Source organism: Pseudorasbora parva, chromosome 10, assembly GCF_024679245.1.
Source record: "Pseudorasbora parva isolate DD20220531a chromosome 10, ASM2467924v1, whole genome shotgun sequence".
NCBI classification, from domain to species: domain Eukaryota; kingdom Metazoa; phylum Chordata; class Actinopteri; order Cypriniformes; family Gobionidae; genus Pseudorasbora; species Pseudorasbora parva.
Genome location: NC_090181.1, coordinates 1,815,289 through 1,831,625, shown reverse-complemented (window position 1 = coordinate 1,831,625; position 16,337 = coordinate 1,815,289). Strand labels below are relative to the sequence as shown.

Here is a 16,337-nt window from a genome sequence, read left to right as displayed (position 1 = left end):
AATTGAGAGCAGGAATTACATCCAATTAATTTGTGTATATGACAGACTAAACACTCTTCGGCATAATGACCACAAAATTACTCCTCAATGTCCAACATAACAATAAACACGAACATAAACTAAAAACATCTTTCCCTTTACTGAAAAACACATAACAGGCAAGGCGAGTTTATTTGTACAGCACATTTCACACCCAATGGCAATTCAAAGTGCTTTACATAGAAAAAGTGTTAACATATGCATGAGAATAAAGAATACCATGTGGACGAATAAAAAATTAAAAACAAGCATAGTTAAAACAGTTGTAAAGATAATAATAATAATACAAAATAATAATAATAACCAAAGATAAGAACAAAGGTAAACTAAAACAATTATACACTCTAAAAAATGCTGGGTTAAAAACAACCCAAGTTGGGTTGAAACTGCACCGACCCAACAATTGGGTTGTTTTAACCCAATGGTTGAGTTGTTTTAACCCAGTGGTTGGGTTAAATGTTTGGGTTGCTTAAGACAACCCAATTGCTGGGTAAGAACAACTCAACCATTGGGTTAAAACAACCCAATTGTTGGGTCGGTGCAGTTTCAACCCAACTTGGGTTGTTTTTAACCCAGCATTTTTTAGAGTGTATAAAGAATAAACAGATAGAATAACACTTTAAATTCCTAAATGTACTCTCCTAATGCAGTCGCTTGCAAAGCATGCTGGGAACTACAGATCCACTGCCCAGTCAGTTATTGAACACAATTAAATTAAGTTTGAGACATTAGATATGTTTAAGTGGACAGAATTTAAATGTGTTAAAAGGGCCTGAATGGTTTTTTTCAGTGTTTGCCCATTTCAGACAGAGGTTTACGTGGAGGACCCCCTCAGGTTTGACAAGCACTCAGCTCTTGACCACATGGAGACAATCATTTAATATAAAATGGTTTAATACGCTAAAATAAAATGTACCAGTGGCTCGCATGCTTTCTGCTGCAATTTCCTTGCGTGTTGTTGCCAACACATTGTACAACCTTTTCTCACAATCCTCTGCTGAACGTCTTGTCCGAGGAAATGCTGCATGTTCTGTCAGTACAATCTGATGCTATGCATATTTTTATTTTTCGTCCTTGCTTGTTAAAGTGGGACTGAATTTTCCTCTTATCACGTCCTTCCATTTAAGGACTGACTGCACTAGAAGAAGATTTTCTTCCTTGGACATGTTAGGTTTTCTTTTTGCATCCATTTTTTAACATTTTGCAACTTTTGTCTTTCCTTTATATTTACATTTACATTTATGCATTTGGCAGACGCTTTTATCCAAAGCGACTTACATTGCATTCAAGGCACACATTTTACCTTTTTTTTTTTTTGTCAGTTCTTGCTTTCCCTGGGAATCGAACCCATGACCTTGGTGTTGCTATCGCCATTCTGTTTGAGCTATAGGAAAGCTAAATACTATATAGTATTTATATACAGCTGTGAGTGAAATTTTTAATTATGTGATTCATCAGCTTAATTACTTAAATAGCATGACATTTGTCCATTTCATTAATGTGTTGAAACTCTAAAATTGTGTGAAATAAATGCATGTACTTATTTGTAATTTTTTTTCACAAAGCAAAAACTAATTATTCTAAATAAATTTAAATATTGAAATAATTATGTCTTAAATAATGATTGAATTGTGTCATGCTGTCACCCTTGCAGGCTCACTATTGGCTGATTCAGAGGTTCAGGGCGGCCATTTTGGGTTCACATCATTGTAGTCCTTAGCTCACAGCACTTAAGTCCCACTTCAGTCAGCACTTACGAATCAGTCTCATACTAAAAGTACTGAAAGTTGCTTTATAAAAGTCTCCTACTCCTTTACTAAGTACACTCACCTAAAGGATTATTAGGAACACGTGTTCAATTTCTCATTAATGCGATTATCTAATCAGCCAATCACACGACAGTTCTTCAGTGCATTTAGGGGTGTGGGTCCTGGCCAAGACAATCTCCTGAACTCCAAACTGAATGTCAGAATGGGAAAGAAAGGTGATTTAAGCCGTTTTGAGCGTGGCATGGTTGTTGGTGCCAGACGGGCCGGTCTGAGTATTTCACAATCTGCTCAGTTACTGGGATTTACACACACAACCATTTCTAGGGTTTACAAAGAATGGTGTGAAAAGGGAAGAGCATCCAGTATGCAGCAGTCCTGTGGGAGAAAATGCCTTGTTGATGCTCGAGGTCAGAGGAGAATGGGCCGACTGATTCAAGCTGATAGAAGAGCAACTTTGACTGAAATAACCACTCGTTACAACCGAGGTATGCAGCAAAGCATTTGTGAAGCCACAACACACACAACCTTGAGGCGGATGGGCTACACCAGCAGAAGACCCCACCGGGTACCACTCATCTCCACTACAATTAGGAAAAAGAGGCGACAATTTGCACAAGCTCACCAAAATTGGACAGTTGAAGACTGGAAAATGTGGCCTGGTCTGATGAGTCTCGATTTCTGTTGAGACATTCAGATGGGAGAGTCAGAATTTGGCGATAACAGAATGAGAACATGGATCCATCATGCCTTGTTCCCACTGTGCAGGCTGGTGGTGGTGGTGTAATGGTGTGGGGGATGTTTTCTTGGCACACTTTAGGCCCCTTAGTGCCAATCGGGCATCGTTTAAATGCCACGGCCTACCTGAGCATTGTTTCTGACCATGTCCATCCCTTTATGACCACCATGTGCCCATCCTCTGATGGCTACTTCCAGCAGGATAATGCACCATGTCACAAAGCTCGAATCATTTCAAATTGGGTTCTTGAACATGACAATGAGTTGACTGTACTAACATTATAAAGTAACGCTCAGAGAACATTCAAGAGTCTTAAGTGTTCTCTGAGCGTTACTCTTGAATGTCAATTCAGTTATCTTCTCATCTGAAAGTGTCAGTGTAGTCAGATCAATAATATTACTGAATAATTGTCTTTCAATGGTAGTTGTTTGAACACAAAAGCAGACTCAATGTCACGCCTAATGAACATGTGCAGAACAGTAGCCTATGTTGTGACAGAAAATCCTCATCTGCTCTGGTCCTGCTAAATTGCTGTGTTCACCTTCATGCTTGAGCTGGTGACACTGTAATTACGGAGGGAATTTACCGCCCTAAAATGAGACGATTGACATTCCTGGACCAGATGGAAGCGCGGCTGTAAATTTGGTGCGTTACCTGAGGCTGATTCCTGCTCTTCTAGCTGGAAAATGACCCTTTGGTGTGAGCTCCACTGATCCCTCACACATTCCCTCAACGCTGTTTACAAGCGTTTAAACCAGAAGTTACAGCTCGTCGTCTCAGCACGGAGCCACAGGCGACCGAACTGAGCTTTTCTCCAATACACATTGGAATTTGGCCGTCAACACATCAGAAAGATGTTGAGATACCACTTAACGTTCCTCAAGTGTGAGGTGAAGAACGCGAGTGCGGACACTTCAGAACGTCAAACAAATCGAGTCTTCACACACACCCACTCGTACAGAACATGATTCAGAAAAAAAAATGTTCTATAACGAAATGCTAACGATTTGAGAATATTAAGAAATACCGGATAACTTTGAACGAATGTTGCACAAGCGTTTGATCATAACATTGAGAGAACCTCATCAGAACGTTCCCTGTTCGCTGGGATGATGCTCGGTTTGGCTGTAAGCAAATGTTTGACTATCCTTGGTAAGTCATTTAAACCCTCTGGAGTTAAAACTCGACTCGTGCGATCAGTAGACCATCATTTTCTTCTCATATTAATGGAGAGTGCACACTTTGTTGATGCAATTGTATTGCAAATGTGTGAAAAGATGCAAAATGGCACTATTTCCTCCTTCAGTTAGAGTACAAGCACATAAACTGCTTTTCTTACTTTCTTTAGAATAACGTCATTGATGAATCGTTCGCAGTAAGACATGAGTCTGTGTCTAATGCTCCTGAACAGCTGTGTTTTATCAACTAATGTTAACAAAGATTAATAAACAAATGTTATTATGCTCATTGTTAGTTCACTTAACTAATTGGAGATTATTGTGAAGTGTTGCCATTGCCAATAGAGTCGGTTTTCTCCTTACATTTTTGTTGGAGAATTACAGAATTTGTTTCCTTTAAATTATAAAGTAAATTAACTTTGTGTGTAATTGAAAAAATTAAGTTATCTGAACTTAAAAATTTAATATGAAGTTTATTTACTTAATTTTAAGGCAACAGGGTTCCTTCTTTTTAGTTAAGTCAACTGATTACTAAACTACTATTACAATAATGAAAAATGTGGATGATTAAATGCCTTTACTTTTTTTTTTACATTTGCATTTAGCAGACGCTTTTATCCAAAGCAACTTGCCAAAGAACCAACAATATTTTCCTGGTTTATTATACGAAGAGGAGAAATGCAATGTTTTTGTTTGTTTGTTTTGCATGCTACATTAACTGAGGGCAATAAATATGTGTAGCCCCAACTCAACAAAAAAACTAATTCATGCAATGAAATGTAATTGAGTTGGTCCAACTCAATTTGATCAAACACAGTTTAAATTGAGACATTCATACAATGATTTTTTTTAAATGCTTGTCAAACCTAAATTAAAACATTTAATTGTAAAATCAATTATAAGCAATTTCATTCATCATTACACACAATGTATATAATGAAGAAATGACTATCATAGATCACAGAGTGCTACTCTTCTGTATAATGGTAAGCACAAAATTCAAAAACATTACAGAAGTTAAATCCCAGAGCGGGGTCAGCGCATGCTGAGGGTCACAGTGCGCAGAAGTCACCAACTTTCTGCAGAGTCAATCGCTCCAGACCTCCAGACTTCTGTGGCCTTCAGATGAGCACAAGAACAGCGGAGAGAGCTTCATGGAATGGGTTTCCACAGCCGAGCAGCTCATCCAAGCCTTACATCACCAAGAGCAATGCAAAGCGTGGGATGCAGTGGAGTAAAGCGGCCGCCACTGGACTCTAGAGCAGTGAGACGTGTTCTCTGAGCGACCAATCAATTGTTCCTGAACAGAGACTGGCAGTATACAGCTCTGGAAGAAATTAACATTTATTTCTCAATGTTAAGTGGTCTTTTTTCCAGAGCTGTCTAAGGTATGGATCCGCACACACAAACGCACGCAAGGTTTACAGGGACTTGGTGTGCTAATTATAGCTGTAATATAATAATATCTGTAGTATTTTTTGATACAATAATATGTATGGTGGCTCTGAGTTGTCAAAATGACTCAAAATGCGTTTTTACGGATGCGTAAACGCAGAAAATCGAACTTGTTCAGAATTTATTTTTGACGGACGAAAGTTTCGGAGGCAGTGTGCAAGCTTGATTGACACAACGTGAGGTCGAATTTATTTTTTGACATGTGCAAAGGCCTTTACATCACCAAGAGCAATGCAAAGCGTGGGATGCAGTGGAGTAAAGCAGCCGCCACTGGACTCTAGAGCAGTGAGACGTGTTCTCTGAGCGACCAATCACGCTTCAGTCTGACAATCCCATGGATGAGTCTGGGTTTGGCGGTCGCCAGGAGAACGGGACTTGCCTGACTGCATTGTGCCAAGTGTAAAGTTTGGTGGAGAGGGGATTATGGGGTGGGGTTGTTTTTCAGGGCTTGGCCCCTTTGTTCCAGTGAAAGGAACTCTTAATGCTTCACCAAGACATTTTGGACAATTTCATGCTCTCAACTTTGTGGGATCAGTTTGTGGACGGCCCCTTCCTGTCCCAGCATGACTGCGCTCCAGTGCACAAAGCGTTGGCCCATAAAGACATGGATGAGGAGTTTGGTGTGGAGGAACTTGACTGGCCTGCACAGAGTCCTGAGCTCAACCCGATAGAACAGCTTTGGGATGAATTAGAGCGGAGACTGAGAGCCAGGCCTTCTCGTCCAACATCAGTGCCTGACCTCACAAATGAGCTTCTAGAAGAATGGGCAAAAATTCCCATAAACACACTCCTAAACCTTGAGGAAAGCCTTCCCAGAAGAGCTGGAGCTGTTAGAGAGGGTGGGCCGACTCCATATTAAACCCCACGGGTTAACAATGGGGAGCTCATGTGTGTGTAAAGGCGGCACAACACTTTTGGCAGTATAGTGTATATAGTTTTTTTGGTGCCCATGATCGTGCCATTGTGTCCTGAAGTGTGTTTACACATATTTTCTGCTCCCTGAGAACCGTTACTGCAGAAACAGGAAAACAACATGTCTTTGGTTCCCATGAAGAGCAGTGATTGATGTGATGTTTGTTGTGCTGCTGCTGTGCGAATGTTTCGAGGTAAAAATCACCCTTTAAATGACGATCACTATCAGGGTCCCATTAAAGTTTGGACTCACTGACCCCTGACCTCTGCGCAGCCACATTCTTCAACCACTGATTTAGTTTGTCACGTAATCTACTGTTCGGCGTCAACCTGCCAAATGAAGCGTCTCGGTGAAGCTATACAAACAGCACTAAAAAAAGTGTTTATGATCTTTAGGCTGGTGAGAAATGCCCTTTGGATGCATTTGAAGCATGGCTTTAGGTCGCAGCGGAACGACAGGAATTGTTTGTCTTAGTGTGAGAACGGATGATTTGAAGTTATTTCTGTGTGAGCTGTTCCTGATTGCACAATCTCCTGGCACACATGCCACTGTACTGGGGGGTAAAAGCCTGCAATTTATGGATGAATGTTTCAAATAAAACTCAGCTCGGCAATGAGAAACCACATCACTGTGCTACTTTCAGTCAGAGAGCAAATGACAATAATTTACCTCAAGAAGTGATGCAAAATCTAGCTTGCATTGCGTTGGGTTGTGTTCAGTAATAGCGTTTGCAGTATGTGCATAAAGCAAGATGACGTACTACATTTGCAATATATAATGTGCAATAAGCTTTTATCTAAATGAACTGGGTTTGTTCAAGTCAGTATATTATTTGACCACCTAAATACACCATTTATATATATGGAAATAGATAACAATTGCAGGTTAACACATTTTACAATTAACAGTAAATATGACTGAATGCAGTATTGTATCCCATAATGCAATGTGCTCTGTTTTCTGTCCTGTGTGTGACGAATGATCCAGGAGGAAAACCAGCGGTGAAAATCGGACTCGATTTGATCAGACTCCCAAATGTTAAAAGCCTTGAAATCTAGACGCCCCCTAGCGGCAGCAAATCTAATCTGCAGCGAGTGTCGTCTAGCAACTCTCAATACCCTTCTGAGCTGTAAAAACCAAACTCTGGACGGCCCAATCACATCGTGTGTAGAGTCGGTGGGCGGGGCCATATTGACGACGCCGAGTTGCGTTTGCGTGCTTCTAGTAAACACAGAAACTGGCGAACGGCGGCGGTCTTTCGAATCAGCTTTGACTGCGACTCTGGAAGACTTGAGTTCAGCTTTTCTCTGAGAAAAGAACAAAGAACGGCACTGAAGTCATTCTGAAGAAGGGAAGATGTGTTCAGAGTTTAGCCGAGAGTTTAATCTGTCAGCTCCCCTTCACCTTCGTTGCTCTGGTTGGTGTAGCGCTATCCTATCGCGTGCAGAGGGAGTTTGACAGACAGCCGTTTATCCGCCCCTCAGATTGAGCCGTCTATGGTGAGTTTCCAGACCAAACATCTTGATGTGGCTCTGGCTTGTCAGGCTAGAATGTTAAGACATTTTCACACAAAATTGGATTAAACACGCAAAATGACCGCATTTAGAGGATTTAAATGTTGTTGTTGTTTTTTAAAAAGATTTTCTTGGTTTTGTGAAAGTTAAAGGAACATTTAATATGTATAATTGTTCAAACAATACACAAATGTTACTTTTGAAGTTAAACATTCTGAAACAATTAAGGTTAGTTTAGGATAAATTGAGTAAACTTAGGTCAAGTTAGGTTAGTTTGGGTTGGGATAGGTCGGGTTAAGTTAAGTTATGTTAAGTTAGGTTACTTAAGATGGGTTAGGCTAGGTTAGTTTAAGTTGGGTTAGTTTGGATTGGGAAAGGTTGAGTAAGGTTACTTAAATTAGGTTGGATTGAGTTAGGTTGGGTTAAGTTTGGTTGCATGGGATCATTTGGGTTGGGTTAGTTTAAATCAGGTTAGGTTGGGTTAAATTAGGTTGGATTAGGATAGATTGGGTTAAATCAGGTTAGGTTGGGATAGGTTGAGTTAGGTTAGTTTGGGTTGGGATAGGTTTGGTTAAGTTAGGTTGGGTTGGGTTAGGATAGGTTGAGAAAGGGTTGGTTCAAGTAAGGTTGGGTTAGGTTAGTTTGGGTTGGGATAGGTTTAGTTAAGTTAGGTTAGGTTGGGTTAGGATAGGTTGAGTTAAGTTAGGTTAGGTTGGGAAAGGGTTGGGTTAGATTAGTTTGGGTTGGGATAGGTTAGGTTAGGTTGGGTTAGATTAGTTTGGGTTGGGATAGGTTAGGTTAGGTTGGGAAAGGGTTGGGTTGGGTTAGATTAGTATAGGTTTGGTTTAGTTAGGTTAGGTGTAGTTTAGTTTGGTTGGGATAAGTTAGGTTATAGTAAATGGTAAATGGACTGCATTTATATAGCGCTTTTAACAGACCATGGCCATCCAAAGCGCTTTACATTTTGCCTCACATTCACACACCGACAGCAATGTCCGCCATGTAAGGCACCATCCAAGCTCAACGGGAGCAGCTGGGATTAGGTGTCTTGCTCATGGACACTTCGACACTTGGTCAGGTGGAACCGGGGATTGAACCACCAAACTGTCTGGTTTGTAGACAACCTACATGAACCACTGAGCCACTGCCGCCCAGTTAGATTAGTTTGGGTTGGTATAGGTTTGGTTAGGTTAGGTTGGGTTGGGTTGAGTTAGATTAGGTTGGGATATGTTCAGTTAAGTTAGGTTGGGTTAGGTTTGGTTAGTTTGAGTTGGGATAGATTAGGTTGGGTCAGATTAATAATGACCAGATTAATTTAAAAACCGAACACGATAAAAACACACCTTTGTTTTGTTAATAATTTTGCATCTTGTTGGCCCTATAGTGTAGTATGATGGGTCGAATGTGTGTGTCCTGATGTGGAGGGAGGATGTGCAGCTCTTCTCCTGAGATAAGCTGAGGATTGAGCTCTGAGTGAGCGCCGAGCACCACTTCACATTCAGGACACACACGTCACTAACATGCCAAAGCTCTTCTCATGCTCTCAGACCTGAAGCTATCTGGCTAAAGGAGAAGCTGCACGGATACAGTCACCTCTGACCTCTTCTCTGAGGGAGTTAAGGGTCAAGTTTCCACCTCTGTGTCAAAGGTCATGGGGTCAGAGAGCACAGGAGCCTGTTATGGAGGAATGACAGGGGACAAAATGTTGCTCAGCGTTCTACATTTACACAGTTTACACTGCAGAAAATGCTCTTCTTACTCAGTATTTTTGTCTTGTTTCTCGTCCAAACATCTAAAAATTCTTAAAACAAGAAGTATTTACTAGACAAGCAAAAGTAATTGTCTTGTTTTGGGGAAAAATAACTCAAAATGAAGAGAGTTTTTGCTTAAAATAAGATAAATAATCTGCCAATGGGGTGAGAAAAATAATCTTAATTCAAACAGAAAACAAGATTATTTTTCTCACCCCATTGGCAGATTATTTATCTTATTTTAAGCAAAAACTCTCTTCATTTTGAGTTATTTTCCCCAAAACAAGACAATAATTTGTACTTGTCTAGTAAATGTTTCTTAATGTAAGAATTTTTCGATATTTTGTCTAGAAACAAGACAAAAATACTGAGTAAGAAAAGCTTTTCTGCAGTGTAGTGCTGTTTAGTCAGCCATCTCTAGCAGTACTCAAAGTCTCGTGTTAAAGTTGAGTGTGTAAGTGTTTGAGCTCCAGAAATCATATGCGCTGACACTTTACTAAATGATCAGATGTACAATTTTCCCGTTAGATCATAAAACAGGTGAAATATCCCAAACTGAAGGTCCACAGAAGTGAAGGCGGAGCGGCTCGAGCAGCTTCTGTGAGGCTGAGACAGAGAGCCACGTCTAAAGTAATGCAACAACTAATTCTGTGAAATGATGCATAATTCCACCTCCAATTGGAAATGTTCTAGACACCTTATCTTTTCAGATGCCAAATTGAATTTCTGTGAATTCACCGGATTACGCTTGTACATCAAACTGAGTGCAGAAATATGAGCAGAGTGAGCATTGTGCTGTAGATGAACAATATCATACTGACTGAGCACCACCATTTCATATAATCAACATCAACAGAGCAGGAGGAGGGATGGAGGGAGACAGGAGGAGGGATGGAGTGCTGGAGGGAGACAGGAGGAGGGATGGAGTGCTGGAGGGAGACAGGAGGAGGGATGGAGGGATGGAGGGAGACAGGAGGAGGGATGGAGTGCTGGAGGGAGACAGGAGGAGGGATGGAGGGATGGAGGGAGACAGGAGGAGGGATGGAGTGCTGGAGGGAGACAGGAGGAGGGATGGAGTGCTGGAGGGAGACAGGAGGAGGGATGGAGTGCTGGAGGGAGACAGGAGGAGGGATGGAGGGAGACAGGAGGAGGGATGGAGTGCTGGAGGGAGACAGGAGGAGGGATGGAGTGCTGGAGGGAGACAGGAGGAGGGATGGAGGGATGGAGGGAGACAGGAGGAGGGATGGAGTGCTGGAGGGAGACAGGAGGAGGGATGGAGTGCTGGAGGGAGACAGGAGGAGGGATGGAGTGCTGGAGGGAGACAGGAGGAGGGATGGAGGGAGACAGGAGGAGGGATGGAGTGCTGGAGGGAGACAGGAGGAGGGATGGAGTGCTGGAGGGAGACAGGAGGAGGGATGGAGTGCTGGAGGGAGACAGGAGGAGGGATGGAGGGAGACAGGAGGAGGGATGGAGTGCTGGAGGGAGACAGGAGGAGGGATGGAGGGATGGAGGGAGACAGGAGGAGGGATGGAGGGAGACAGGAGGAGGGATGGAGGGAGACAGGAGGGATGGAGTGCTGGAGGGAGACAGGAGGAGGGATGGAGGGAGACAGGAGGAGGAGGGATGGAGTGCTGGAGGGAGACAGGAGGAGGGATGGAGTGCTGGAGGGAGACAGGAGGAGGGATGGAGGAAGACAGGAGGAGGGATGGAGGAAGACAGGAGGAGGGATGGAGGGAGACAGGAGGAGGGATGGAGTGCTGGAGGGAGACAGGAGGAGGGATGGAGTGCTGGAGGGAGACAGGAGGAGGGATGGAGTGCTGGAGGGAGACAGGAGGAGGGATGGAGGGAGACAGGAGGAGGGATGGAGTGCTGGAGGGAGACAGGAGGAGGGATGGAGGGATGGAGGGAGACAGGAGGAGGGATGGAGGGATGGAGGGAGACAGGAGGAGGGATGGAGGGAGACAGGAGGGATGGAGTGCTGGAGGGAGACAGGAGGAGGGATGGAGGGAGACAGGAGGAGGAGGGATGGAGTGCTGGAGGGAGACAGGAGGAGGGATGGAGTGCTGGAGGGAGACAGGAGGAGGGATGGAGGAAGACAGGAGGAGGGATGGAGGAAGACAGGAGGAGGGATGGAGGGAGACAGGAGGAGGGATGGAGGGAGACAGGAGGAGGGATGGAGGAAGACAGGAGGAGGGATGGAGGAAGACAGGAGGAGGGATGGAGGGAGACAGGAGGAGGGATGGAGTGCTGGAGGGAGACAGGAGGAGGAGGGATGGAGTGCTGGAGGGAGACAGGAGGAGGGATGGAGGGAGACAGGAGGAGGGATGGAGTGCTGGAGGGAGACAGGAGGAGGGATGGAGGGAGACAGGAGGAGGAGGGATGGAGTGCTGGAGGGAGACAGGAGGAGGAGGGATGGAGGGAGACAGGAGGAGGAGGGATGGAGGGAGACAGGAGGGGGAGTGTGAAGAGATGCATTAGCGTTATTCTTCAGCAGGTGATTATTAAAGACGAGTCCAGCTGGAGAGACAGACCAGACCAGACAGGTCCTACACACATCAGAGGAGGTGTGTGTGTGTGTGTGTGTGTGTGTGTGTGTGTGTATGTGTGTGTTATGTATGTATGTGTGTTATGTATGTATGTGTGTGTGTATTTATTTGTGTGTGTGTGTGTGTGTGTGTGTGTGTGTGTGTGTGTGTGTGTGTGTGTGTGTGTGTGTGTGTGTGTGTGTGTGTGTGTGTGTGTGTGTGTGTGTGTGTGATTATGTGTGTGTGTGTGTGATTATGTGTGTATATGTGTGTGTGTGTGCGTGTGTGTCCCAGTGTTTGTTCAGACTGACATGAAGTTTCTCTCACGGAGGAGAGGAGATTAAACCAGAACTTTGCCGAGTGCCTCATGAATCACACGATGGGAGATGGATGCTTTGGAAACAGTTCATTTCACACTCGTGATGTTCACATCATCATTTATCTGTCTGTGTCCCATCCATGTGTTCCCTGGATAGGTGTAAGGACTGTTGCCTCATTCATCTGTATTTCTGTAGAGCTCTGCTTGTGATTGGGTGAGCCACACGTCAATCATCGACAGGAGGCGTGGCTACAATGCCTCTCTCCATGTAACGCGCGTTTGAGACTCAGTTTGAGTGTCAGTGATTCAGTGACACGGTCAGAACCATCATCACCATTATAGTGACAGCTTTACGAGCATAGCTCACTTACTGGAAACTTTTATCATTCCCAGCGAGGATCGGAATACTGAAAGTCTGTAGGAAGTTTGTTGAAGAGTCTAATTTGTGGATTTATCTGGAGTTGCGCATCTGCACGTTCATGTTAGAGACGCTCTAAAGTTCACCAAAGCGCGTCAGAATGTGCCCGTGGAGTCTGCTGTGCTTCCTGAGTGTGTTGGGGTTCTGCGCTCGGGCGATCGGGGCTCATGAATGCGCACCGTGCGCGCTCCGCTCGTGCCCGCTCCTCCTCAGCGCGCTCGGGTGCGGTTCTGGCCGGGTTCTGGCTCGTGACCCGTGCGGGTGCTGTGAGCAGTGCTCTCGGCTGGAGCTGGAGCTCTGCGGCGGACCGGACTGGACTCTGGGCTACTGCGGCTCCGGACTCACCTGCGCGGCGCTCAACCGAACCGGACCCGCGCGCGTACCTGAGACAGGTGTCTGCAGAGGTCAGTGACGCGCGCGCGCTTTACCTGGGGGCCTATTGCACAAAACGTTTTGGATCAAATCTTGGTGATCTTATCATCTGTATGCAAAATTAAATACACTGCTGTCATGTAAACGTACCCTGAAGGCACACTCACACCAAGAACGATAACGACAACGATAACTGTATATTAGTGGATAATTTGAGCCAGGATCACCAAGATATCCCGGCGTAAAGGGTTAAACTTCTGTCATTAACTCCTCTCCCTAATGTCGCTCCACACCCGTAAGACCTCCGTTCATCTTCACACACAGTTTTAGATATTTTATATTTAGTCCGAGAGCGTATGCAAGTGTATGCACACTATACTGTCCATGTCCAGAAAGGGAATAAAAACATCATCACAGTAGTCCATATGAGACATCAGTGGGTTAATTAGAGTCTCTTGAAGCATCCAAAATACATTTGGGTCCAAAAATAACAAAAACTACGACTTTATTCAGCATTGGCTTCTCTTCCGCGTTTGTGTTCAATCCTCAAATAAAGATTCAAACGGTTATGAATCAGCGAATCGATTCATGATTCGGATCGCCAATGTCTCGTGATTTCAGCAGTTTGACACGCGATCCGAATCATGAATCATGACCGTTTGATTCTTTATTTGAGGAACACGGAAGAGAAGACAATGCTGAATAAAGTCGAACTGAGGTCTTACGGGTGTGGAGCGACATTAGGGAGAGGAGTTAATGACAGACATTTCATTTTTCGGTGAACTAACCCTTTAATGCCTTATCCTAGTTTTGTGCAATGGTAACCTGGAAGAATTTAAGCTTATAAAACAGTGATGCCCAATAACGCGTTACTCTAATCTGACTACTTTTTTCCAGTAGCGAGTAATCTAACGCGTTACTATTTCCAAACCAGTCATCAGATTAAAGTAACTCATCCAAGTCACTGTGAGTTACTATTTTAGTCATTTTCCTTAGTAAAAAAATATATTTTTTTGCTTTCTTCTTGCATTTTGGGGAGAGTATTTTTTCAGGAAATATTTTTTAATTTCAACTTAAAATGTCAGGAGATACATTGCTGAAGTTACTGTTAAAAATGCACTTCCAATAAAGTGAGTGTTGGCAAAAACAGTTTTCATTTCTGTGTTGAGGCGGCAGCGGTGTTGTCGGAAACTGCTGAATGTAACTAATAAAGTAACTTGTAATCTTACTTAGTTACTTTTAAAATCAAGTAATCTGTAAAGTAACTAAGTTACTTTTTAAAGGAGTAATCAGTAATCAGATTACTTTTTCAAAGTAACTGTGGCAACACTGCTTATAAAGTACATAAGACATGCCATGATGGTGAAGATGAGGAGGAGTATGGCTGTGGTTGGTGCAGTGAGAAGTTGTGTTTTTCAGCTTATGACTGATTGATTGATATGGTTATTGATATCATGATTTAGATTTCAGAAGTTCTGTGCTGAGATGACAGCTGTTACAGTGCCGTGGTAAAGTGATGGTAATACCATGGTACTTTGATATGGATCTGATTGATATGTAATAGCACATGATAACTTGCAGTACTTTGAAGAATACCATGCTAAATGTCCAAAAACATGGTATTTTCATAGTACCATGTCCAAATACTATAGTATTGCTATGCATGTCCAAAAAACATGGTATTTCTATAGTACCATGTCCAAAATACTATAGTATTGCCATGCATATCCAAAAAAAACATGGTATTTCCATAGAAACATGTCCAAAATGCCATGCCATAGTATTCCTATGGTAAATGTCCAAAAATGTGGTTTTCACAGTACCATGTCCAAAAGACCATTGATAATTCCATGGTACTTTTTAGTCACACTTATTTTGATTCCCATTTTGTTACTCTGAGGTTTATAATGTCCAAATTGTAATGTCAACTTCATTGAGTTCATCCTTTATTGATGTAATCCTGACGCTGCTGATGTAACTGCACGGGATGGCCGTCTCACGTGATGTGATATAGGCTCCTTTCTAAGAGTTTAGTAAGGAAAAAGTCTATATGCCAGCCCTGAGCTGGACTTTCTCCATGTCTAAACACTCGAATCCCTCCAGACGGCTGAGCCAAAGCAGAAGTTGGGCTGTGGGAAGGGGTTCAGGGCTCAATTATCATCTTCCTCCTGTGGGGTCTGGGAATCATCCCAAGGGATCGTGTGCTTGATTAGGTTTTATTTACAAGTGCGGTGTAAAGGGTTAATCCTGATGCGTAACCCTGCTCTGAATGAGTGTGTGTGTGTGTGTGTGTGAATGAATGAGTGTGTGAATGAGTCTGTCTGCGAATGAACGGCTCTCAGTCCCAAAATCAGCACCTGAAAACCCTGAGCTATGAGAGTAAAAAATCTCAAAATCATTTTACTGCATATTTTAAGTTATTATGAGCGTGATCATGAGATATAAAATATGAGCATGTCAAAAACTTGAGGTTAAATAATGATTCAAGTAATTTTCCAGCCGCTGATTAACCAGCGTCTCTTCAGCATAGTAATACATTATTCATGATTGTCATCATTAATTACCTCTTCCTCCACCATTAGCAAAGAAATTAATGAGGCTATTTATATTCTGACAAGGCTGAAGGCGCATAGAAGATGTGAAAGGGAAAAGAGCTTGTTGAATATTGAATATCAGTCTTTTTTGGGGTACATTCATTTTCAACTATTGTCATGCACTCTTAACAATGAAAATTGGCATCTATGATTGCATTAAAGACATCCATATAACCTTTAAAGTTGGGATGCACGATATATCGGCCACCATATCGGGATCGGTCGATACTGATATATTGTTTATTGTTATTGGCTTGATATAAGAAAATTTGGCTGAGATATTAAAGCCAATAAATAATGTAGTCTATTATTTCTTTCAGCTATGACACTTCGGATGCACACTGTTCACTATGATGGTTTTGAGTTGCTTGAAATATGATTGGAATCACTTCATAATGGAAAATATGGTTAAGTGCAACATGTGCAGCTCAAGTCTGTCATATAGACTACATAAAGTCATAATGAGAACATCATAATTGTATGCTTGGGACACAACCTTTAATGTGAGACTTTTTCTTTTGTAATCAGGCTCTCCAAAATTATATAAAAATTTAGATTTATCAGCCAATATATCATTTACCGGCTTTCAAAAATAGAGTTATTTATCAGCGTTAATATATATCGGACGAATATATATATATACATTTTCCTTTTGAGTTAATAATAATAACATTGAACATATATTGGCCAATTTACATAAAAAATTATTATACTGTATATCAGCCGATAATATTAAAAATAAACATATATCAGG

The 16,337-nt window shown here is 42.6% G+C and overlaps 1 protein-coding gene across 2 annotated transcripts in view; it reads left to right on the top strand.

Moving 5' to 3' along the window:
• The first annotated feature begins 12,506 nt into the window (after positions 1-12,506).
• Positions 12,507-16,337, top strand: part of LOC137090872 (cysteine-rich motor neuron 1 protein-like) — a 114,317-nt gene continuing 110,486 nt past the window's right edge. For both annotated transcript variants that reach the window (XM_067454852.1, XM_067454851.1), the window contains exon 1: positions 12,507-13,021. In XM_067454852.1, the coding sequence (XP_067310953.1) occupies positions 12,718-13,021 (304 nt within the window). In that variant the 5' untranslated portion in view covers positions 12,507-12,717. The remainder of the gene's footprint in view (positions 13,022-16,337) is intronic.